Source organism: Siphateles boraxobius, unplaced genomic scaffold (assembly GCF_051911475.1).
Source record: "Siphateles boraxobius isolate OS27281-9 unplaced genomic scaffold, OSU_SipBor_1 97, whole genome shotgun sequence".
NCBI lineage: Eukaryota > Metazoa > Chordata > Actinopteri > Cypriniformes > Leuciscidae > Siphateles > Siphateles boraxobius.
The window spans coordinates 1525229-1547382 of record NW_027509227.1 but is presented as its reverse complement, the minus strand read 5'-3'; the positions used below and the strand labels follow the sequence as shown (position 1 = coordinate 1547382).

The following is a 22154-nucleotide window of genomic DNA, read 5'->3' as shown; positions in this document are numbered from 1 at the left end:
CTAAATATGAAAGTTATCTTAAACTGGGCTGTGTAGTTATAACCTTCTCTGAGCTCTCCTAGCTGAAAGTTTGGTGTGTATTTGCACTTTGAATATTGAGAGAGTACTTTGATTATGGTTGCACTTAAATTTAATAAATAAAATTATTATTTATACTCATGGACATTTCATCTCTGATCTGCCGCGATATGAACATTCGCAAGTTTCAGATGAAACTGAACACACTTCCAGCGTCAGTTACTGCAGAAAGAAGGAATGGGAATATCATTTTGCACATGCATGTTTTTCCAATGAGTCCGGGTTTAAAATGAACGATAGCTCAATATCAGAAAGGCTCACACCAGAAGCACATACATGGCTGACATTTTGATGTCCTGCTTGTGTTAACACTTACATTAGTGGGACGGACTGTGTAGTTTGACGTCTGAGACATCTTTTCCACAAACTGTACACTTTGAATGTTTGCTCACCATAGAACATGCTTTATGTTGCCAAACACACCTACAGATGTCAGGCCAGAGTGGAAGTAGTTATTGGGTCCAGCTCCAGGTCACCACAGTCCACATTTATGTTTTCTCTTACAGTCTCTAATGAAAGGTTTGCTTGCTTAGATGTTTTATGTGTCCTGGAAGGCCAAGCTTTTCGTTTCTCTTTCTCCCGGCCTTTCAAACCGCTCCACAAAGCCGAAGTGTTAGTGAGTGTACTTGAAGCTTTCATGGAGGGCAAGCATTTGTTCTTACTTCCTCCGGTCCACTCGCAGCAGCTCAAACTCTTCATCTTACGCTAAACTTATTGTCTTATGTGATGTACAGTAAATGTATCTGGTCAGCAGAAGACAATAGATAAGACATTAAGACTTGTTTTCAGAAAACATATCCCTTTAAGGATGTTTATTTTTCAGATCTAACGTGTTTACCCCTGGTTTCACAGACAAGGCTTGAGCTAGTCCTGGACTAACTGCATGTTTGAGCTGTTTTAACTAAAAGCAACTTGTACTGACATATCTTAAAATATGTCACAGCCATTGTTTTGTCTCAAGATGCACACCAGTAACGTCCTAAATGAATTAAGATCTAATCCTGGCTTAATCTAAGCCCTTTCTGTGCAACCGAGTCGTAGTGATGAATATGCTTTAAAAAAAAAGACATATGAAAATGCTAGTGAATTCTTATAATTTAGCTTCCAATTTAATTTATTTCGATTTTTTTTATTTTTTTTAATACATGATTAAGGTAAACACATTTAGCTAGCATGATACTGATGGATCACTCAAATCAGAAAGAAATGTGAAGGTTATAATGACGGCGATGGACAGGAGTGGAAATAGTTCTACTGAATATGATCGGGCAACATGATCTCATGAAAGTGCGTATCTATAACATGAATGCAAATGATGATCTGCACTAAATCCCTTGAGCAAAAACTGCGTATCTTATGCATGCAAAAACTATGTATCCCATCTTTATTAATAAAGGGTCACACAGTTTTACTTAAAGAGTACAACTTAGGAGGGAAACAAAGACTTCAGCTGTAAAAAGACACCTTCAACATTTCTCACATTATCATGGTTTATTCGCTATAGTTTGGAAAATGGAAATAAAATATGACCAGAATTCAGACTCTGCTTCACAAATGAATTATGTTGAATATGTGTCAGCTGTTAAATTTAACTACACAATTAGATAATACCAGTTTAGCTCAACCAATCGCCTATCAATGCTTCATGTTGTTCAGTCTGTGGTGTAAAAAGGTGCATTAGTTATTAAAGAAAAAACACTTCAGCAAAACATGATCAGCTCAAAGTGTCCCAATCATTTTTGGTCCAAAATTTTTATGAATTTTACTGGTAGTCGCTGTATGAAGAATTTTTGGGTATAATATGTCACAGTTTACTTTATTTACCAATCCTCACTTACATAAATGAACTATATCCTGCACACACTAGTAAACAAATTTCAAAAATGATATGGTGTCTCAATAAATTGTTTATCATTGTTTGGTCTACGGTGCGCTTTATAGCTTCCTGGTCGTGACATAACCCGACTATGACTGATTGGACTGATTTCACACGTGCTTCGGGACACGATCACACAGAGCGTTCCCACAGCATCACGTCTGACGCAGCGCGAGAACTAAACATAAGATTTATGTTCTTATTGTCTTGCACAGTTTTGCATATCTGATGTGTTTTGCATTTATGCATCTTAGTAGTGTATCCTATTAGAACCAAACACTAAGAAAACTGAAAAGACAGACATAAGATGTTATGGAGAATACATCTTTTCAATTACAGCACTGCTGGCTTGTTTTGCTATGAAATGCTCTGTTTTATGTGTCCAGTGAGATCTGGCACTCTGCAAGAAAACAAACACAAAGCCACTTTAATATAAAGTCTTATACTCTTCTCGTTTAACTTCAAACCCTTCATGGAGCATTCACTTATACTGAGAGTGTTTTTAAGCATGTTTTTCATCTTTGAAGTGATTCTGTGCACCACAGTTAAAGTGTTTCAGATCTGAAAAATGAATTGTTGATCTACAAATCTGCTGTGTTCCTCAGGGAGAGAAAGGAGACGTCGGGCTGCCAGGCGCAGATGGACCGCAAGGCGTTCCAGTGAGTCGCTTCTGCTGCTTTCCTCTTTTATCCTGCTTAACAAAAGCTGCTTTTGTTTAATATGTGTCACATGTATTCAAATGCAGTTCAATATCATATTTTTAATCCAACCAAACATCCTCAGCACATGTCGACTGAGTCCTTCATAATTAGCAGTGTCAAAAATCTGACAATCCCTAAGCAGTGGTTCCTTAAAGTAACAGGGTCCTTAAAACGTCCTAAATTAAGCTGTATCAAATTTAAGGCCATATAATGTCTTAAATTAATTAAGAATAGTCTTAATTATTATTTCAAAAGGTATTAAATTTGGCGACAGGAATCGCGATATGGCTTAGTTGGGTTATTAAACTTCAAGAGGCGATGATTTAATGAAATAAATGTGAGCCCTGTATGTTTTTACAGTAAAAAGTGGTGCTGTTGTATCTTCTTCAGGCATTCAATTATGTCAATGTTTAATTTATGGTGTTTTTAATGGTGTACTGGCAAAGCCATTGCATTTCTAAAAAGCGCTGCTGCGTTTCTAATTTTCCAGAATTTCTCAGAGAGTGAAATTGCATTTTCATTCAGCCGGTGAATTGAAAAGAAGCTAATGTGGATTCTTGAAATCTAAACATAATAAGATAATAACATGTTTTAAATGAATATAAAAATTAAATGATTTTAAATTTGGACTAATCCCGTTTCTTAACAAAATGGTTTAAAGGCTAAAATGTGAAGTTTATAATTTTATAAATTAGTTTTTTGTCAAAACCAGTATTGTTTGAACTTGTATTATATCACCATAGAGTTGCTCAACCCGCCCATGATATTATAGTTCATTTATAAAGCCTCAAATTTGATTGTAAAAACGTTATATACCCTGATAAAGAAAAAGACTAAAAAGAGAAATCCGTTCAACAAATGTGTGTGTGCGAAGCCCTGCGTACACCGCAGTGTTTACAGATCTGCGGCGCGATGGAGAGAGAGCCAGCATGAGGAATCTGACATTCCCATCACTCAACATCTACAACAGCCAAGTGTTTGCATGTCAAAACATCCTGTTCATTTGACAGAAAAAAAAATATTTCTTTTGTTTGAGTCTGTGGCAGTTTAGCATCCTCCACAGAACCCTCACATATATAGCTTCTTACACATTACAGCCTCAGATGTGGGCAGCTTTACATCTGTAATCAATTACCATTAGCTTTGTTTGCCTGCTTAAATGAGAGAAAAATGGATTTTATATTTGATCTACATCTGAGTTCAATCCATACATCCAGTCGAGATTAAATAATTGCATGTCAAATGAACATCCAGTCTCAGTGGATTATTGAAAATGGCAGCAGGGCAAAGAAATATACAAGCCTGGTTTGCTTGTTAATGTCGCCCACACACTTAATAAAGCACTGCATGTCTGCCAGTCTGAATAAAGCGCTGCTCCCACTCAATGCCTGAAGCACACGCATGACGCGGCCTCAATCCTCCTGCACTGAAGCACACGCGTGACGCGGCCTCAATCCTCCTGCACTGAAGCACACGCGTGACGCGGCCTCAATCCTCCTGCACTGAAGCACACGCGTGACGCGGCCTCAATCCTCCTGCACTGAAGCACACGCGTGACGCGGCCTCAATCCTCCTGCACTGAAGCACACGCGTGACGAGACCTCAATCCTCCTGCACTGAAGCACACGCGTGACGAGACCTCAATCCTCCTGCACTGAAGCACACGCGTGACGAGACCTCAATCCTCCTGAACTGAAGCACACGCGTGACGCGGCCTCAATCCTCCTGCTCTGAAGCACAGGCATGACGAGACCTCAATCCTCCTGCACTGAAGCACACGCGTGACGAGACCTCAATCCTCCTGCACTGAAGCACACGCGTGACGAGATCTCAATCCTCCTGCACTGAAGCACAGGCGTGACAAGACCTCAATCCTACTGCACTGAAGCACAGGCGTGACGAGACCTCAATCCTCCTGCACTGAAGCACACGCGTGACGAGACCTCAATCCTCCTGCACTGAAGCACACTCGTGACGAGACCTCAATCCTCCTGCACTGAAGCACACTCGTGACGAGACCTCAATCCTCCTGCACTGAAGCACACGCGTGACGAGACCTCAATCCTCCTGCATTGAAGCACATGCGTGACGCGGCCTCAATCCTCCTGCACTGAAGCACACGCGTGACGAGACCTCAATCCTCCTGCACTGAAGCACAAGCGTGACGAGACCTCAATCCTCCTGCACTGAAGCACACGCGTGACGAGACCTCAATCCTCCTGCACTGAAGCACACGCGTGACGAGACCTCAATCCTCCTGCAATGAAGCACACGCGTGACGAGGCCTCAATCCTCCTGCACTGAAGCACAGGCGTGACGAGACCTCAATCCTCCTGCACTGAAGCACACGCATGACGAGACCTCAATCCTCCTGCAGTGAAGCACAGGCGTGACAAGGCCTCAATCCTCCTGCACTGAAGCACACGCATGACGAGACCTCAATCCTCCTGCATTTAAGCACAGGCGTGACGAGACCTCAATCCTCCTGCACTGAAGCACACGCGTGACGAGACCTCAATCCTCCTGCACTGAAGCACAGGCGTGACGAGACCTCAATCCTCCTGCACTGAAGCACACGTGTGATGAGGCCTCAATCCTCCTGCACTGAAGCACACGCGTGACGAGACCTCAATCCTCCTGCACTGAAGCACACGCGTGACGAGACCTCATTCCTCCTGCACTGAAGCACACGCGTGACGAGACCTCAATCCTCCTGCACTGAAGCACACGCGTGAAGAGACCTCAATCCTCCTGCACTGAAGCACACGCGTGATGAGGCCTCAATCCTCCTGCACTGAAGCACACGCGTGACGAGACCTCAATCCTCCTGCACTGAAGCACACGCGTGACGAGACCTCAATCCTCCTGCACTGAAGCACACTCGTGACGAGACCTCAATCCTCCTGCACTGAAGCACACTCGTGACGAGACCTCAATCCTCCTGCACTGAAGCACACGCGTGACGAGACCTCAATCCTCCTGCATTGAAGCACATGCGTGACGCGGCCTCAATCCTCCTGCACTGAAGCACACGCGTGACGAGACCTCAATCCTCCTGCACTGAAGCACAAGCGTGACGAGACCTCAATCCTCCTGCACTGAAGCACACGCGTGACGAGACCTCAATCCTCCTGCACTGAAGCACACTCGTGACGAGACCTCAATCCTCCTGCACTGAAGCACACTCGTGACGAGACCTCAATCCTCCTGCACTGAAGCACACGCGTGACGAGACCTCAATCCTCCTGCACTGAAGCACACGCGTGACGAGGCCTCAATCCTCCTGCACTGAAGCACACGCGTGACGTGGCCTCAATCCTCCTGCACTGAAGCACACGCGTGACGAGACCTCAATCCTCCTGCACTGAAGCACACGCGTGATGAGGCCTCAATCCTCCTGCACTGAAGCACACTCGTGACGAGACCTCAATCCTCCTGCACTGAAGCACACTCGTGACGAGACCTCAATCCTCCTGCACTGAAGCACACGCGTGACGAGACCTCAATCCTCCTGCACTGAAGCACACGCGTGACGAGGCCTCAATCCTCCTGCACTGAAGCACACGCGTGACGTGGCCTCAATCCTCCTGCACTGAAACACACGCGTGACGAGACCTCAATCCTCCTGCACTGAAGCACACGCGTGACGAGACCTCAATCCTCCTGCACTGAAGCACACGCGTGACGAGACCTCAATCCTCCTGCACTGAAGCACACTCGTGACGAGACCTCAATCCTCCTGAACTGAAGCACACGCGTGACGAGACCTCAATCCTCCTGCACTGAAGCACACGCGTGACGAGACCTCAATCCTCCTGCACTGAAGCACACGCGTGACGAGACCTCAATCCTCCTGCACTGAAGCACACGCGTGATGAGGCCTCAATCCTCCTGCACTGAAGCACACGCGTGACGAGACCTCAATCCTCCTGCAGTGAAGCACAGGCGTGACGAGACCTCAATCCTCCTGCACTGAAGCACACGCGTGATGAGGCCTCAATCCTCCTGCACTGAAGCACACTCGTGACGAGACCTCAATCCTCCTGAACTGAAGCACACGCGTGACGAGACCTCAATCCTCCTGCACTGAAGCACACGCGTGACGAGACCTCAATCCTCCTGCACTGAAGCACACGCGTGACGAGACCTCAATCCTCCTGCACTGAAGCACACGCGTGATGAGGCCTCAATCCTCCTGCACTGAAGCACACGCGTGATGAGGCCTCAATCCTCCTGCAGTGAAGCACAGGCGTGACAAGGCCTCAATCCTCCTGCACTGAAGCACACGCATGACGAGACCTCAATCCTCCTGCACTGAAGCACACGCGTGACGAGGCCTCAATCCTCCTGCACTGAAGCACACGCGTGACGAGACCTCAATCCTCCTGCACTGAAGCACACGCGTGACGAGACCTCAATCCTCCTGAACTGAAGCACACGCGTGACGAGACCTCAATCCTCCTGCACTGAAGCACACGCGTGACGAGACCTCAATCCTCCTGAACTGAAGCACACGCGTGACGAGACCTCAATCCTCCTGCACAGAAGCACACGCGTGACGAGACCTCAATCCTCCTGCACTGAAGCACACGCGTGACGAGACCTCAATCCTCCTGCACTGATGCACACGCGTGATGAGGCCTCAATCCTCCTGCACTGAAGCACACGCGTGACGAGACCTCAATCCTCCTGCACTGAAGCACACGCGTGACGAGACCTCAATCCTCCTGCACTGAAGCACACTCGTGACGAGACCTCAATCCTCCTGCACTGAAGCACACGCGTGACGAGACCTCAATCCTCCTGCACTGAAGCACACGCGTGACGAGACCTCAATCCTCCTGAACTGAAGCACACGCGTGACGAGACCTCAATCCTCCTGCACTGAAGCACACGCGTGACGAGACCTCAATCCTCCTGCACTGAAGCACACGCGTGACGAGACCTCAATCCTCCTGCACTGAAGCACACTCGTGACGAGACCTCAATCCTCCTGCACTGAAGCACACGCGTGACGAGACCTCAATCCTCCTGCACTGAAGCACACGCGTGACGAGACCTCAATCCTCCTGAACTGAAGCACACGCGTGACGAGACCTCAATCCTCCTGCACTGAAGCACACGCGTGACGAGACCTCAATCCTCCTGCACTGAAGCACACGCGTGATGAGGCCTCAATCCTCCTGAACTGAAGCACACGCGTGACGAGACCTCAATCCTCCTGCACTGAAGCACACGCGTGACGAGACCTCAATCCTCCTGCACTGAAGCACACGCGTGACGAGACCTCAATCCTCCTGCACTGAAGCACACGCGTGACGAGACCTCAATCCTCCTGCACTGAAGCACACGCGTGACGAGACCTCAATCCTCCTGCACTGAAGCACACTCGTGACGAGTCCTCAATCCTCCTGCACTGAAGCACACGCGTGACGAGACCTCAATCCTCCTGCACTGAAGCACACGCGTGACGAGACCTCAATCCTCCTGCACTGAAGCACACGCGTGACGAGACCTCAATCCTCCTGCACTGAAGCACACGGGTGACGAGGCCTCAATCCTCCTGCACTGAAGCACATGCGTGACGGGGATTGACGCATGATTTAACATGCTATATAAAAATATCTGTGGCATATTTTGAGCTAAAACTTCACATACACACTCTGGGGACATCATAGACTTATTTTACATCTATTGAAAAGGGCATTATACAACCTCTTTAATGGTCCTAATTTAGCCATAATTTTCTTCATGCAAAATATAATTGTTTTTTCTCTTTTAATATTAAGGTGCAATTCGCCTAAAACGTGATCTTGACAGATTTTGTGAGGTTCCCCCATATGGCTTTACCTATTTCTTTTTTTATAAATAATGATTACTATCCTTTGCCAGTAATGAGCGTGTTCAGCTGAATCCGTCAGATATATTTGCACCATTTGGCTTTGCACTTGAAAGCATTGCTGTGATTTGCTAATAAGTAATTTTCAGCTACTAATCATTACATCTCAACTTGGCAAATTAACACTTGACTCATTGTTCTAGTCATGTGTGACACCTTTTATCTTGCAGGTAATTACATTTACAGTCTCGCTCTCCTTCCTATACTCTTACATTTCTGCAGTGTTTCCTCTCAAATTAAACCTGCGATGGCCTCTGAAGTTTTTTGATGTAATTCAGCTTCTCTGAAAGAAGAAGAGCCTTTGAGTGAAACGCAATCGATGGAGGCCGCTCTCTATGAAATGACTTATTAAGGCTAGATAATATGCAGGAATCTCCATTTCAAAGCTGTGTGACTATAGCCTTGCTTTTGTAATCTCTAGGGTTGATTGAATCAGACGTGGACCTTGATGTTTCCTCCACACTGTTCATAAGCCTGTTATTCAGTCTTATGAAGCTACAACAGATGACTCATTTTTGTGAACACAAACATTTGTGCAATAACCGCAGGTGCTGAAAAAAGATGAATGTTGTGAAGCTGCTCTAATGCGGGACCCGCTGGAACTAAAGCCCACTTTGTTGCATGAGTGTTTTCTAGTAAAAGACAAAAAGCATTTCCTTTTCCAGATCCTCATCAGGGTTTCATGAAGTTGTTATTGAGTGTGTGGCAGGAAGGAAGAGGAGTTTGGGTTCTCGTATTTCATTTTTGGAGTAAATAATGGTTGTTTTAGGTGTTAACAGAACATCCACTCATCTGTTAAGGTATTTTCCATTTTCAACACACAAATGCACTAAAAGAAGTAATGTAACTTTTTCAAAGATAACAGCTGATGCATGCTATTTAAATGTTTGCATTTTGATACTTTATTGTAAAATCTGAGATAATTTGAGGTTTAAAAAAGAGCTTTGGGCAACTTTTTAGCTACTTCTCAATTCCCATCATTTATGATTCTAATTAGATTCTAATTACTGTAGTATTTTTGTTGTTGTTGTTGAATGAATAAATTATTATACATATAATAAATTATACATTAACAATATCAATAATAATAAGTTTAATTATAATAATATAATAAGTTTAAATTTACATTTAGTCAGACCTTTGAGGAAAATGTTAACAGTGGCGTTTTTGTTTTTCTGTGTGTAATATGAGGAGACTCTCACTGGAGCCTCAACAGAAGCAGATGATGGAGGAAGTTTTTAATGGATCTCAATTAAAGTCTTTTAGTGGGCGAGAAAAACAGACACTGAATAAGTGTGAACGTCAGAGAGTCAATTGTGTCCTTTTCTTGGCAGGCCACCATTACAGCAATAGCTTTTCCAGAGCGGAGGATTAATTGAGTGGCATCCTGGTAATACTGTCATAACAGTAACATGATGAATGATGGAAGTAAATTGGGGCTTGATCCCGACTGTGTGTGTGTGTGTGTGTGTGTGTGTGTGAAACACAAGGTCATGAAGCGTGTCACTGACGGATCTTGTTCTCTTCAGGGAATCCGTGGGTTTCCCGGTGAAGCAGGAGCGATCGGAGCGCAGGTATGAACACACACTGTATGAACACACATTGCTGTATTAAATGTATTTAAATGTATATAAATGTAATGTCCATTAATATAAATACATATTAATAATAATAATAACAATGAATTGCAATAACACTTTAAAATGTTTTATTTGTTAACATTAGTGAACTACTTGATAACACTTTATTTTGATGGTCCCTTTTGTATATTCTGTTGACTATAAGTACGTTTGCAACTACATGTCAACTAACTCTCATTACAGTATTAGTAGACTCTCTGCTTAATATCTGATAACTCTTTATCGTGACGCTCCAAAAATAGACATTCTACTGACTATAAGTAACTTTGCATCTACATGTCAACTTATTCTAACCCTACCAGTCTACTAATACTCTACTAATACTCTATTGAGAGTTAGTAGAGATGTAGGTGCAACATTACTTATAGTCAACAGAATGTGTTAAAGGGACCATCAAAATAAAGTGAAACCAACTACGTTAGTTAACATTAACTAATAATGAACAATGTGAAACAGTGTGTGTGTGTGTGTGTGTGTGTGTGTGTATATGTGTGTGTGTGTGTGTGTGTGTGTGTGTGTGTGTGTGATCTCAGAATAAACCCCCTTCAGGCTGATGGATTTATTCTGAGATAACAACAAGCCGGACATATATTATCCCTTGCTTAATAAAAATGAATAAATACTGTGATAAATGCATTGCTGTTGTCGGGGGGGTTTAGGGTGCAGGAGGAGCTGCTGGCCAGAAAGGCTCACCCGGACCGAGAGGACCTCCGGTGAGTAAACGTCCCATAATGCAACAGGCTTACCTCTTCACCCCCGCATTGTGTCAACTGAGCTGGTGAAATTGGACACTGGATCGAGTCCCAGAAACCGGCTCATCAGATCCAGAGCGGGACAACAAGAGCCATTTGGAGAGCGATCAGAGGTTAACCAGCGATCGGTGTTTCAGACTAAACAGTGTTAGAGTGACCTCTGATGGCCAGACACACACACACACACACACACACACACACACACACACACACACACACACACACACACACACACACACACACACACACACACACGCACACACTCGACAGGGTAAACAGTGTTAGAGTGACCTCTAATGGACACACACACACACACACACACACACACACACACACACACACACACACACACACACACGTAGTGTTTCCATGTTTTATGGGGACTTTCCATAGACATAATGATTTTTATACTGTACAAACTGTATATTCTATTCCCTTACACTAACCCTATCCCTAAACCTACCCATCACACACACACACACACTTACCCTACCCCTAAACCTACCCATCACAGAAAACTTTCTGCATTTTTACATTTTCAAAAAACATCACTTAGTATGATTTATAAGCTGTTTTCCTCATGGGGACCAAAAAATGTCCCCACACGAACAAGGATTTCAGATATTGCCATCCTTATGGGGACATTTTGTTCCCATAATGTAGGGTTTCCAGGCCACACACACACACACACACACACACACACACACACACACACACACACACACACACACCACACACACACACACACACACACACACACACACACACACACACACACACACACACACACACACACACACACACACACTCGACAGAGTATACGCTGCTGCCACCTAGTGGTGTTCGAGGGGTCATTACAGTTTTCACTAGGACACATTCCTCAATACTCGGGTCAGTTTTTAAACTCTTCTGTGTGAGCTGAACCGAGGATCATTCATCAGTGCTTTGGCTAAAACATACATTCAATTACAACATCTTTCAATTTATATGAATTATTTTCTCACTTATAGACACAGACACCTCAGTGTACCTAAAGGCACATATGTGCATGCTTTTTTCAAAATGTTAAACCCTAAATTCAAAACACAACGCAAAACTGAATAAGAGCAACTTGCTTTTTTTATAGTATAGTATAAAATCCAATCCAAACATTTACATGTCAATGAATGTCGACACCGGTTAGTCTTTCAATTCCATTTCCATCTGTTCAGAAGGGGAAACTTACTTTGTACTGTATTGTCAACATGGAAGTAACATAGAGAATTAGATGTCCTCCTTAAAGGGATAGTTCACCATTAAATTAATATCATCCACATTCAGTTTAATCAGAGAGAAATAAAGCAGCATGTTGATCTGCGTTCGTGGCTCTTTCATGCAGAGACTCGTTTATAAGTTAATGTCCAAACGTATCTTTGTAAAAGTTCACAATGTTGTTGCAGATGAAATATAAAGTGGATAACATTGAATAAATATATTTTTGTCAGGTTACTGATTATTAATCGCTCTAACTCCTTTACCTAAAGCTCTCTACTGAACCCTCTGCTGCTGTTCTGTCATCTCTAACCCGAAAAAGGTTTCGTTTTGGTTTTTAGAATTTGTTTACTCCATTGGAATGGTAAGAAAGTTTGTAAAGGTTTTGGCACTTGCTATGCGAATAAAAAAAAATCATGGTCATGAATTCGCTGAAGTGCTGTGTGTTCACTGTAGCGCTGTGTGTTCACTGTAGCGCTGTGTGTTCGCTGTAGCGCTGTGTGTTCGCTGTAGAGCTGTGTGTTCGCTGTAGCGCTGTGTGTTCACTGTAGCGCTGTGTGTTCGCTGTAGAGCTGTGTGTTCGCTGTAGAGCTGTGTGTTCGCTGTAGAGCTGTGTGTTCGCTGTAGAGCTGTGTGTTCGCTGTAGCGCTGTGTGTTCGCTGTAGCGCTGTGTGTTCGCTGTAGCGCTGTGTGTTCGCTGTAGCGCTGTGTGTTCACTGTAGCGCTGTGTGTTCACTGTAGCGCTGTGTGTTCGCTGTAGAGCTGTGTGTTCGCTGTAGAGCTGTGTGTTCGCTGTAGAGCTGTGTGTTCGCTGTAGCGCTGTGTGTTCGCTGTAGCGCTGTGTGTTCGCTGTAGAGCTGTGTGTTCACTGTAGCGCTGTGTGTTCACTGTAGCGCTGTGTGTTCACTGTAGCGCTGTGTGTTCGCTGTAGCGCTGTGTGTTCGCTGTAGAGCTGTGTGTTCGCTGTAGAGCTGTGTGTTCGCTGTAGAGCTGTGTGTTCGCTGTAGCGCTGTGTGTTCGCTGTAGCGCTGTGTGTTCGCTGTAGCGCTGTGTGTTCGCTGTAGCGCTGTGTGTTCGCTGTAGCGCTGTGTGTTCTCTGTAGCGCTGTGTGTTCGCTGTAGCGCTGTGTGTTCGCTGTAGCGCTGTGTGTTCGCTGTAGCGCTGTGTGTTCGCTGTAGCGCTGTGTGTTCGCTGTAGCGCTGTGTGTTCGCTGTAGCGCTGTGTGTTCGCTGTAGCGCTGTGTGTTCTCTGTAGCGCTGTGTGTTCGCTGTAGCGCTGTGTGTTCGCTGTAGCGCTGTGTGTTCACTGTAGCGCTGTGTGTTCACTGTAGCGCTGTGTGTTCACTGTAGCGCTGTGTGTTCGCTGTAGCGCTGTGTGTTCGCTGTAGCGCTGTGTGTTCTCTGTAGCGCTGTGTGTTCGCTGTAGAGCTGTGTGTTCGCTGTATCGCTGTGTGTTTGCTGTAGCGCTGTGTGTTCGCTGTATCGCTGTGTGTTCGCTGTAGCGCTGTGTGTTCGCTGTAGCGCTGTGTGTTCGCTGTATGTTCGCTGTAGCGCTGTGTGTTCGCTGTAGCGCTGTGTGTTCGCTGTAGCGCTGTAGCGCTGTGTGTTCGCTGTAGCGCTGTGTGTTCGCTGTATCGCTGTGTGTTCGCTGTGGCGCTGTGTGTTCGCTGTAGCGCTGTGTGTTCGCTGTAGCGCTGTAGCGCTGTGTGTTCGCTGTAGAGCTGTGTGTTCGCTGTATCGCTGTGTGTTCGCTGTGGAGCTGTGTGTTCGCTGTAGAGCTGTGTGTTCGCTGTATCGCTGTGTGTTCGCTGTGGCGCTGTGTGTTTGCTGTGGAGCTGTGTGTTCGCTGTGGAGCTGTGTGTTCGCTGTAGCGCTGTGTGTTCTCTGTAGCGCTGTGTGTTCACTGTAGCGCTGTGTGTTCACTGTAGCGCTGTGTGTTCGCTGAAGCGCTGTGTGTTCACTGTAGAGCTGTGTGTTCACTGTGGCGCTGTGTGTTCACTGTAGAGCTGTGTGTTCGCTGTATCGCTGTGTGTTCGCTGTGGCGCTGTGTGTTTGCTGTGGAGCTGTGTGTTCGCTGTGGAGCTGTGTGTTCGCTGTAGCGCTGTGTGTTCTCTGTAGCGCTGTGTGTTCACTGTAGCGCTGTGTGTTCACTGTAGCGCTGTGTGTTCGCTGAAGCGCTGTGTGTTCACTGTGGCGCTGTGTGTTCGCTGTAGCGCTGTGTGTTCGCTGTAGCGCTGTGTGTTCGCTGTAGCGCTGTGTGTTCGCTGTAGCGCTGTGTGTTCGCTGTAGCGCTGTGTGTTCGCTGTAGCGCTGTGTGTTCGCCGTAGCGCTGTATGTTCGCCGTGGCGCTGTGTGTTCGCCATAGCGCTGTGTGTTCGCTGTAGCGCTGTGTGTTCGCTGTAGCGCTGTGTGTTCGCTGTGGCGCTGAGTGTTCGCTGTAGCGGTGTGTGTTCGCTGTAGCGCTGTGTGTTCGCTGTAGCGCTGTGTGTTCGCTGTAGCGCTGTGTGTTCGCTGTAGCGCTGTGTGTTCGCTGTAGCGCTGTGTGTTCGCTGTAGCGCTGTAGCGCTGTGTGTTCACTGTAGCGCTGTATGTTCGCTGTGGCGCTGTGTGTTCGCCATAGCGCTGTGTGTTCGCTGTAGCGCTGTGTGTTCGCTGTAGCGCTGTGTGTTCACTGTGGCGCTGTGTGTTCGCTGTGGCGCTGTGTGTTCGCTTTGGCGCTGTGTGTTCGCTGTAGCGCTGTGTGTTCGCTGTAGCGCTGTGTGTTCGCTGTAGCGCTGTGTGTTCACTGTGGCGCTGTGTGTTCGCTGTGGCGCTGTGTGTTCGCTTTGGCGCTGTGTGTTCGCTGTAGCGCTGTGTGTTCGCTGTATCGCTGTATGTTCGCTGTGGCGCTGTGTGTTCGCTGTAGCGCTGTGTGTTCGCTGTAGCGCTGTGTGTTCGCTGTAGCGCTGTGTGTTCGCTGTAGCGCTGTGTGTTCGCTGTAGCGCTGTGGCTGTGTGTTCGCTGTAGCGCTGTGTGTTCGCTGTAGCGCTGTGTGTTCGCTGTAGCGCTGTGTGTTCGCTGTAGCGCTGTGTGTTCGCTGTAGCGCTGTGTGTTCTCTGTAGCGCTGTGTGTTCGCTGTAGCGCTGTGTGTTCGCTGTAGCGCTGTGTGTTCACTGTAGCGCTGTGTGTTCGCTGTAGCGCTGTGTGTTCGCTGTAGCGCTGTGTGTTCGCTGTAGCGCTGTGTGTTCGCTGTAGCCCTGTGTGTTCGCTGTAGCGCTGTGTGTTCGCTGTAGCGCTGTGTGTTCGCTGTAGCGCTGTGTGTTCGCTGTAGCGCTGTGTGTTCGCTGTAGCGCTGTGTGTTCGCTGTAGCCCTGTGTGTTCGCTGTAGCGCTATGTGTTCGCTGAAGCGCTGTGTGTTCGCTGTAGCGCTGTATGTTCGCTGTAGCGCTGTGTGTTCGCTGTAGCGCTGTGTGTTCGCTGTAGCGCTGTGTGTTCGCTGTAGCGCTGTGTGTTCGCTGTGGCGCTGAGTGTTCGCTGTAGCGGTGTGTGTTCGCTGTAGCGCTGTGTGTTCGCTGTAGCGCTGTGTGTTCTCTGTAGCGCTGTGTGTTCGCTGTAGCGCTGTGTGTTCGCTGTAGCGCTGTGTGTTCGCTGTAGCGCTGTGTGTTCGCTGTAGCGCTGTGTGTTCGCTGTAGAGCTGTGTGTTCGCTGTAGCGCTGTGTGTTCGCTGTAGCGCTGTGTGTTCACTGTAGCGCTGTATGTTCGCTGTGGCGCTGTGTGTTCGCCATAGCGCTGTGTGTTCGCTGTAGCGCTGTGTGTTCGCTGTAGCGCTGTGTGTTCACTGTAGCGCTGTATGTTCGCCATAGCGCTGTGTGTTCGCTGTAGCACTGTGTGTTCGCTGTAGCGCTTATTTGTTCGCTGTAGCGCTGTGTGTTCGCTGTAGCGCTGTATGTTCGCTGTGGCGCTGTGTGTTCGCCATAGCGCTGTGTGTTCGCTGTAGCACTGTGTGTTCGCTGTAGCGCTTATTTGTTCGCTGTAGCGCTGTGTGTTCGCTGTAGCGCTGTGTGTTCGCTGTAGCGCTGTGTGTTCAAACTAAAATATATCTAAAATCAAACTAAATCAAACTAAAATATAGTAGCCTGTATTCATTTAATTGAAATAATCAAAATAAATCTGTAATTTTTGAGAGCCACACAAGGGCTAGATGTCGCTCTCGCAACCTTAAACACTTTTTTAATCGAATCCTCCTCCAACTCGCAGTGGATTGTGGGCAATATGAGCCGTTGTGCACAGATCTGCATTTCGGATTCTCTCCGGAAAACCTCTTTGGAATAGTAATTTCAGCATAATACGATTAGAACGGATAGTATTTGATTTGGGAAGCATCATTCGTAAGATAAAGACAAGTGTCTTGTTAGTGTGACACAGGAACTTGCATTTATTAAGTTGGCTCAACTAAACATTATCTGTTTAAATGAAAATGTGCTGACCTTAATTAGTTACTTGGAGTAGTTTTCCACTGTTAGTAACTACATCAAATAAAAACTTTAATCTGTTTGTAACATCATAGTTTCCAATGTCATTTATTTATGCAGTTTCTGATTGCACTTTTTAACTTGAGTAAGTTCATTTCCCAATAGCTATCTTCAGAAGTTTCTGAAACTGTATTTGCAGAGCGAGTCAGGTTGTGTGTTATCAGTCAGTGAGTGTTTAACTGTGTGTTGTGTGTGATTAAACCCTCAGGGCGCGCCGGGGCCTTCAGGGGCTCCTGGAGCTAACGGACCCCACGGACACAAGGTTCGTCCGATACTAACATCACCGCTAGCAATTATGCTAATACCTCGACTTGAATCTGCTGGGAATAGCAATGCTGAGATTACATTTATTCCACTCCTGGAATTGTGTGCTTTATCAAATGGATTCTAGGAGAATCATTTTGTAGCAGAATTTCCTTTAATATTTACAGTGATTACTGGGCTTGTTATCTAGAAACAAATGGCTTCTTCTAGGTATGTTATAATGGAGAAATAGCTTGAGATCCTCTTGTTGTGTGTGTGTGTGTGTGTGTGTGTGTGTGTGTGTGTTCAGGGTGCAGTGGGAGATAAAGGCATTGCTGGTGATCCTGGTCCGGCCGGTCAGAAGGTAAGAGTCTTTGGTGTCCTGCATTTAGTCTCGTAGTCCTGCGCTCAGCATCCAGAGCTACTGTAGTGTGTGAGTTATATGAGTGTGTGAGTTATATGAGTGTGTGAGTTATATGAGTGTGTGAGTTGTTCTCAGATACTGTGACTCCCACAGGGTGAGCAGGGTGAGCCCGGATCTCCAGGAGTTCCCGGAGCGATGGGCCTTCATGGATATAAAGGACACAAGGTAAAGCTGCCGTTCCTCAAACAGGACGAAACCTCCACATGCACTATAGTCTCACAAGTTTGTCAAAGAGTGTCTTCTGCTCACCAAAGCTGCGTTAATTTGATCGAAAATACAGTAAAAACAGTGAAACAATATTATAATGTAAATCAGCTGTTTTCTATGTGAATATATAGTAAAGTGTAAGTTATTCCTGTGATCAAAGCTGAATTTTCAGCATCATTACTCCAGTCTTCAGTGTCACATGATCCTTCAGAAATCACTATAATAAGATGATCTGATGATCAAGAAACATTGATTATTATTATCAGTGTTGAAAACAGTTGTGCTGCTTCATATTTCTGTGGAAACCGTCATGCATTTTATGTTTGTGATTCTTTGATGAATAGAAAGTTCAAAGGAGCTATAATCAGATATTGAGCTGAATCCGCTCCTGACACTCACGACATCGAGTCTAAGATCAGGTTCCCAGATGTGGCTCGAGTCGCTCCGGATGAAAGTGTGTGTGCAGTGAATAATGCAGCATCTGTTGGTCATCGAGTGTTTGAGCTCAATAAAGGAACGCAATTCCCTTCTGCAACATCCAGATAAACCACAATATTAATGCCACGAAACATGCCTGATTGGCCAGCATTTCTCCAACATCTAATACATTAAAAAATTACACAAAATATTCATACACACCATACACTTAAAAATAAGTAGACGTCGCTAATCCATGTTCAGCAGTCTAATTGACACCGGTACAAAAGAGTTTTTAAACCTGTTCCATTTATAACTTTTTCCAGACGGTTAATGTTCCTGAGAGGAGTAGAGTACATGAGACGGTCATTAAAACCCCTTCAGGCTCATTTCATGTGCATTGCTCACACAGAGTCTGAATACTAGGAAAGTTCGAACTATATATAGTATATATATAATGTGGAAACTGCGCTTTAGGACGTGGTAAACACTCTTGATCTGCTTCCTTGTTCAGCTGAACCAGTTTAAGCCGGTATGATCTGGTCATCCACCTAAACCAGTTTGATCCAGCTAATGATTAGCTAGAAACCAGCTACCATTTAATATGTTTTACATACATATTCATATATACAGTATTAAAGGAGAACTCCGGGCAATTTTTAAGTTAATCTTGATCGTTATATCTTTGTGAGTACTGTCTATAGAAAAAAAACCGAACCGGATTGGTGATTGCAACACGGAGCTGTTCCCGCAGAAGCCCAGAGCTCCCCCTCAGCTAAAACAGCAGTAATGGGGGCATATACATAAAGAGTGTCTTTGTGCCTCTTAACAGACACAAAATGCAATTAAAATGTCTGTCCAACATGAACAGGGCCCTTACATGTGAACAAGATGCGTTTAGCAACTTAGCCATTGTTTAAATTCACCTAAATAGTGTTTTAGACGGCTAGCTGTAGTCTCGCGCTGAAGTCCCGAGGGAACTCCGTTGTGTATATGCCCCCATAACTGCTGTTTTAGCTGAGGGGGAGCTCTGGGCATTAGCGGGAACAGCTCCGTGTTGCAATCACCAATCCGGTTTGGTTTTTTTCTATAGGCAGTACTCACAAAGATATAACGATCAAGATTAACTTAAAAATTGCCTGGAGTTCTCCTTTAAGTTGCGTATGAGAGGTGGCAGTGCAAATCTAATGTACAGTAAGTCATAAAGTTTCTGCTAATGTCTGAATATATGCAGGTTTTCAGCTCATTTAATTCAGTTTCTGACACTATTCTCCTGTTGCTGATATTCCTCTGTTCTTCAGGGAGAGAGAGGAGAATCGGGACCCAGAGGCATTCAGGTATAGATCCTGCACAGCTCCGGCTCTGTTTAAAAAGTGCTTTTGTGCTTATGCTGTATGTGATTAATCAAAGGTGAAACACAAATTCAGATTAATCTATAACCTTGATGTTTTCAAAGCATAATAATAGCTTAACGTTTAAGTTTATCACTTTAAAACCCTGTTAAATTAAGAGGAAATTTGGTAAATTAATGTGATCTTTATAACAGTAAAGCAGATACGTACATAAAAATGCATATACAGTAAGTATCAATATCTGCCAAAAGAAAAATATGTCTTAGTAAGATGATATTTTAATGCTCAGATTTACAATCAAAGCTCTGTAGTTTAAATCATATAATGCAATGCAATACAATGATGATTGAGAGATGAACTAATAAACCTTCATCAAAAGCCTGATGATCATTTTTGATACTCTTGATTTTTATAATTAATGATGTCTGGATAATCAAAGTAAAGCTGCTTCAGTCCTGCTGAAATATTACGAACAACATCAAAGTTATTCTCACGTTTCCTTGATAAAATCATGTCAGATTGACACAGAAAGACTCGAGCTGAAGGACGCGTGTACAGTTATACTAACAGAAGAAGAGTCTAAACTCTCAGTCAGACACAGAAGGACTGGATTGAGTGCGACAGCAAAGTCGATCATTTAAAAGCCCTAAAACTGTGCGTATCAAATATAATATAATACAGTAGCCCAGGGGTCGGCAACCTATTTGTCATGAAGTGCCATTTTTAAGTTTCCGAGTTCATCACTGTGCCACAACCCATATACGCCCCCCTGTAAACATTAATAATGCTACCACAGAAATAGTACAGAAATGTAAATATTTCTCATGAAATTTGTTTTAGATTTGTCATCTTTGTTTTCAGGCCTAAATTAGACTTTGAAGAACAGATTGGAACTGGTCATTCAAGTGTTTTAACTGACTTCTTTACTTTCAGTTTTGTTAAAAGTGTTACACTTACACTTGGCAACATAACTGCATCTCCGCAAATCTAATATAATTTGAATACTTAAATCCCACGCTATATGCACATTCACGTTCACTTCAATGAAAACAAGATATGAGCTGCATTTTTATTTATAATTAGCTCATTTCAAGAGTGGTATATCAACACTGGTATGATCATTTAGTGTCACTACTTTTGATGAAGACAACTGTGTGTTGAGCTTCAGAATGTGAGCTGAACTTCAGTTTCATTTGCGGCAGTTTGCACGTCGGCTTGCTGAAGAGATGCTCAGCCATATCTGAGGCGATGCGTGTTGCAGCAGCGCTGTCATATCTGTAAACTGGGAGCCGTTATGACGCGCTCTCGCATGTATTTTTTAACCATTTTGGGAGGAGTAAAATTTACATTTGTGACTTCAACAAGCAGATGCATTTTGTTCAGTTTCCCCCGGAATATAAAAAAAGTGTCCTGTCGGGGGGGATTTTTTGTCTCACGATTGGATAGCTTTCCAATCAGAGAAAACACATGGTAATTTCCACATGCATCACAGTCATTTAAATACGTGTGGAATGTTTAATAAGGACTCTATACACTTGGTTGAAATTTATAGCATTAACTATTTACAGCGGAACAAGCTGTAAGCTGTCAGTTGGATAACTTGTTTGCACTGGTGTGCAGTGGTCGCGCAAATGGTTTGTTAGAGCTGCACGCTTCTATTGACTTGTGCAGTTTACTTCTCACACTTTATAGTATTAATAACTCCTAACTTAATAAAACAAGCTGTTACTAAGAGGAATTATTTAATCAAAATGTAGATCTGTATGCAGGTGGGAGGTAGGCTACTTTATTTGAATGAAATACATACACCTCTCTCGTACAACATACACCTCAGCGATTAACCCTCCGCGTGCCTTAGGTTGCCGACCCCTTTAGTAGCCTAATATCTTGGCTTGCAACTGCAGTGTAATTGTGTACTTTACCGTAATAATCTCCGCAGGGAACATCCCCCAAAGTGTAGTTAGCTCGGTCTCTATCAATAAACGGGATGTGACACAGTCTTGTAAAGGTTATAAGAACCACCCGTTGATATTGAATGCTAATATAACCTTTTAGAGATGAAGACCCCCGCTAACACAGACCCGCTCTTATTCACAGGGGGAAAAGGGCAGCAAAGGCTTTCCTGGCATTCCTGGGTTTTCAGTAAGTGTTGAAACACCTTCATCCACCAGGGGGCGCCACCTCTTATAGCCCTGCACTGCACTTATAGAACCTTATAGCACCTTTTATAACTTAAAGAACCTTATATAACCTTATAGAACATATTCACTTATAGAACCTTATATAACTTATAGAGCCTCATAGAACATATATAACCTCATAGAACATATTCACTTATATAACCTTATAGAACCTTTTATAACTTATAGAACCTTATATAACCTCATAGAACATATTCACTTATATAACCTTATAGAACCTTTTATAACTTAAAGAACCTTATATAACCTTATAGAACATATTCACTTATAGAACCTTATATAACTTATAGAGCCTCATAGAACATATAGAACCTCATAGAACATATTCACTTATATAACTAATAGAACCTTATAGAACTTATAGAACCTTATAGAATGTATATAACCTCATAGAACGTATTCACTTATATAACTTATATAACCCTATATAACTTATAGAACCTTATAGAACTTATTCACTTATAGAGCCTCATAGAACATATTCACTTATATAACTAATAGAACCTTATAGAACCTTATACAACGTATAGAACATATTCACTTATATAACTTATTGAACCTTATAGAACTTATTCACTTATAGAACTTTATATAACTAATAGA

At 44.3% G+C, this 22154-nt stretch overlaps 1 protein-coding gene across 3 annotated transcripts in view; it reads left to right on the top strand.

Annotated features, from left to right (window-relative positions):
- Window positions 1-22154, top strand: part of LOC143733313 (uncharacterized) — a 92688-nt gene that overhangs the window by 53016 nt on the left and 17518 nt on the right. For all 3 annotated transcript variants that reach the window (XM_077224981.1, XM_077224982.1, XM_077224980.1), the window contains 8 exons: window positions 2560-2613; window positions 10084-10128; window positions 10854-10907; window positions 16916-16969; window positions 17261-17314; window positions 17468-17539; window positions 19300-19335; window positions 21448-21492. In XM_077224981.1, the coding sequence (XP_077081096.1) occupies window positions 2560-2613; window positions 10084-10128; window positions 10854-10907; window positions 16916-16969; window positions 17261-17314; window positions 17468-17539; window positions 19300-19335; window positions 21448-21492 (414 nt within the window). The remainder of the gene's footprint in view (window positions 1-2559; window positions 2614-10083; window positions 10129-10853; window positions 10908-16915; window positions 16970-17260; window positions 17315-17467; window positions 17540-19299; window positions 19336-21447; window positions 21493-22154) is intronic.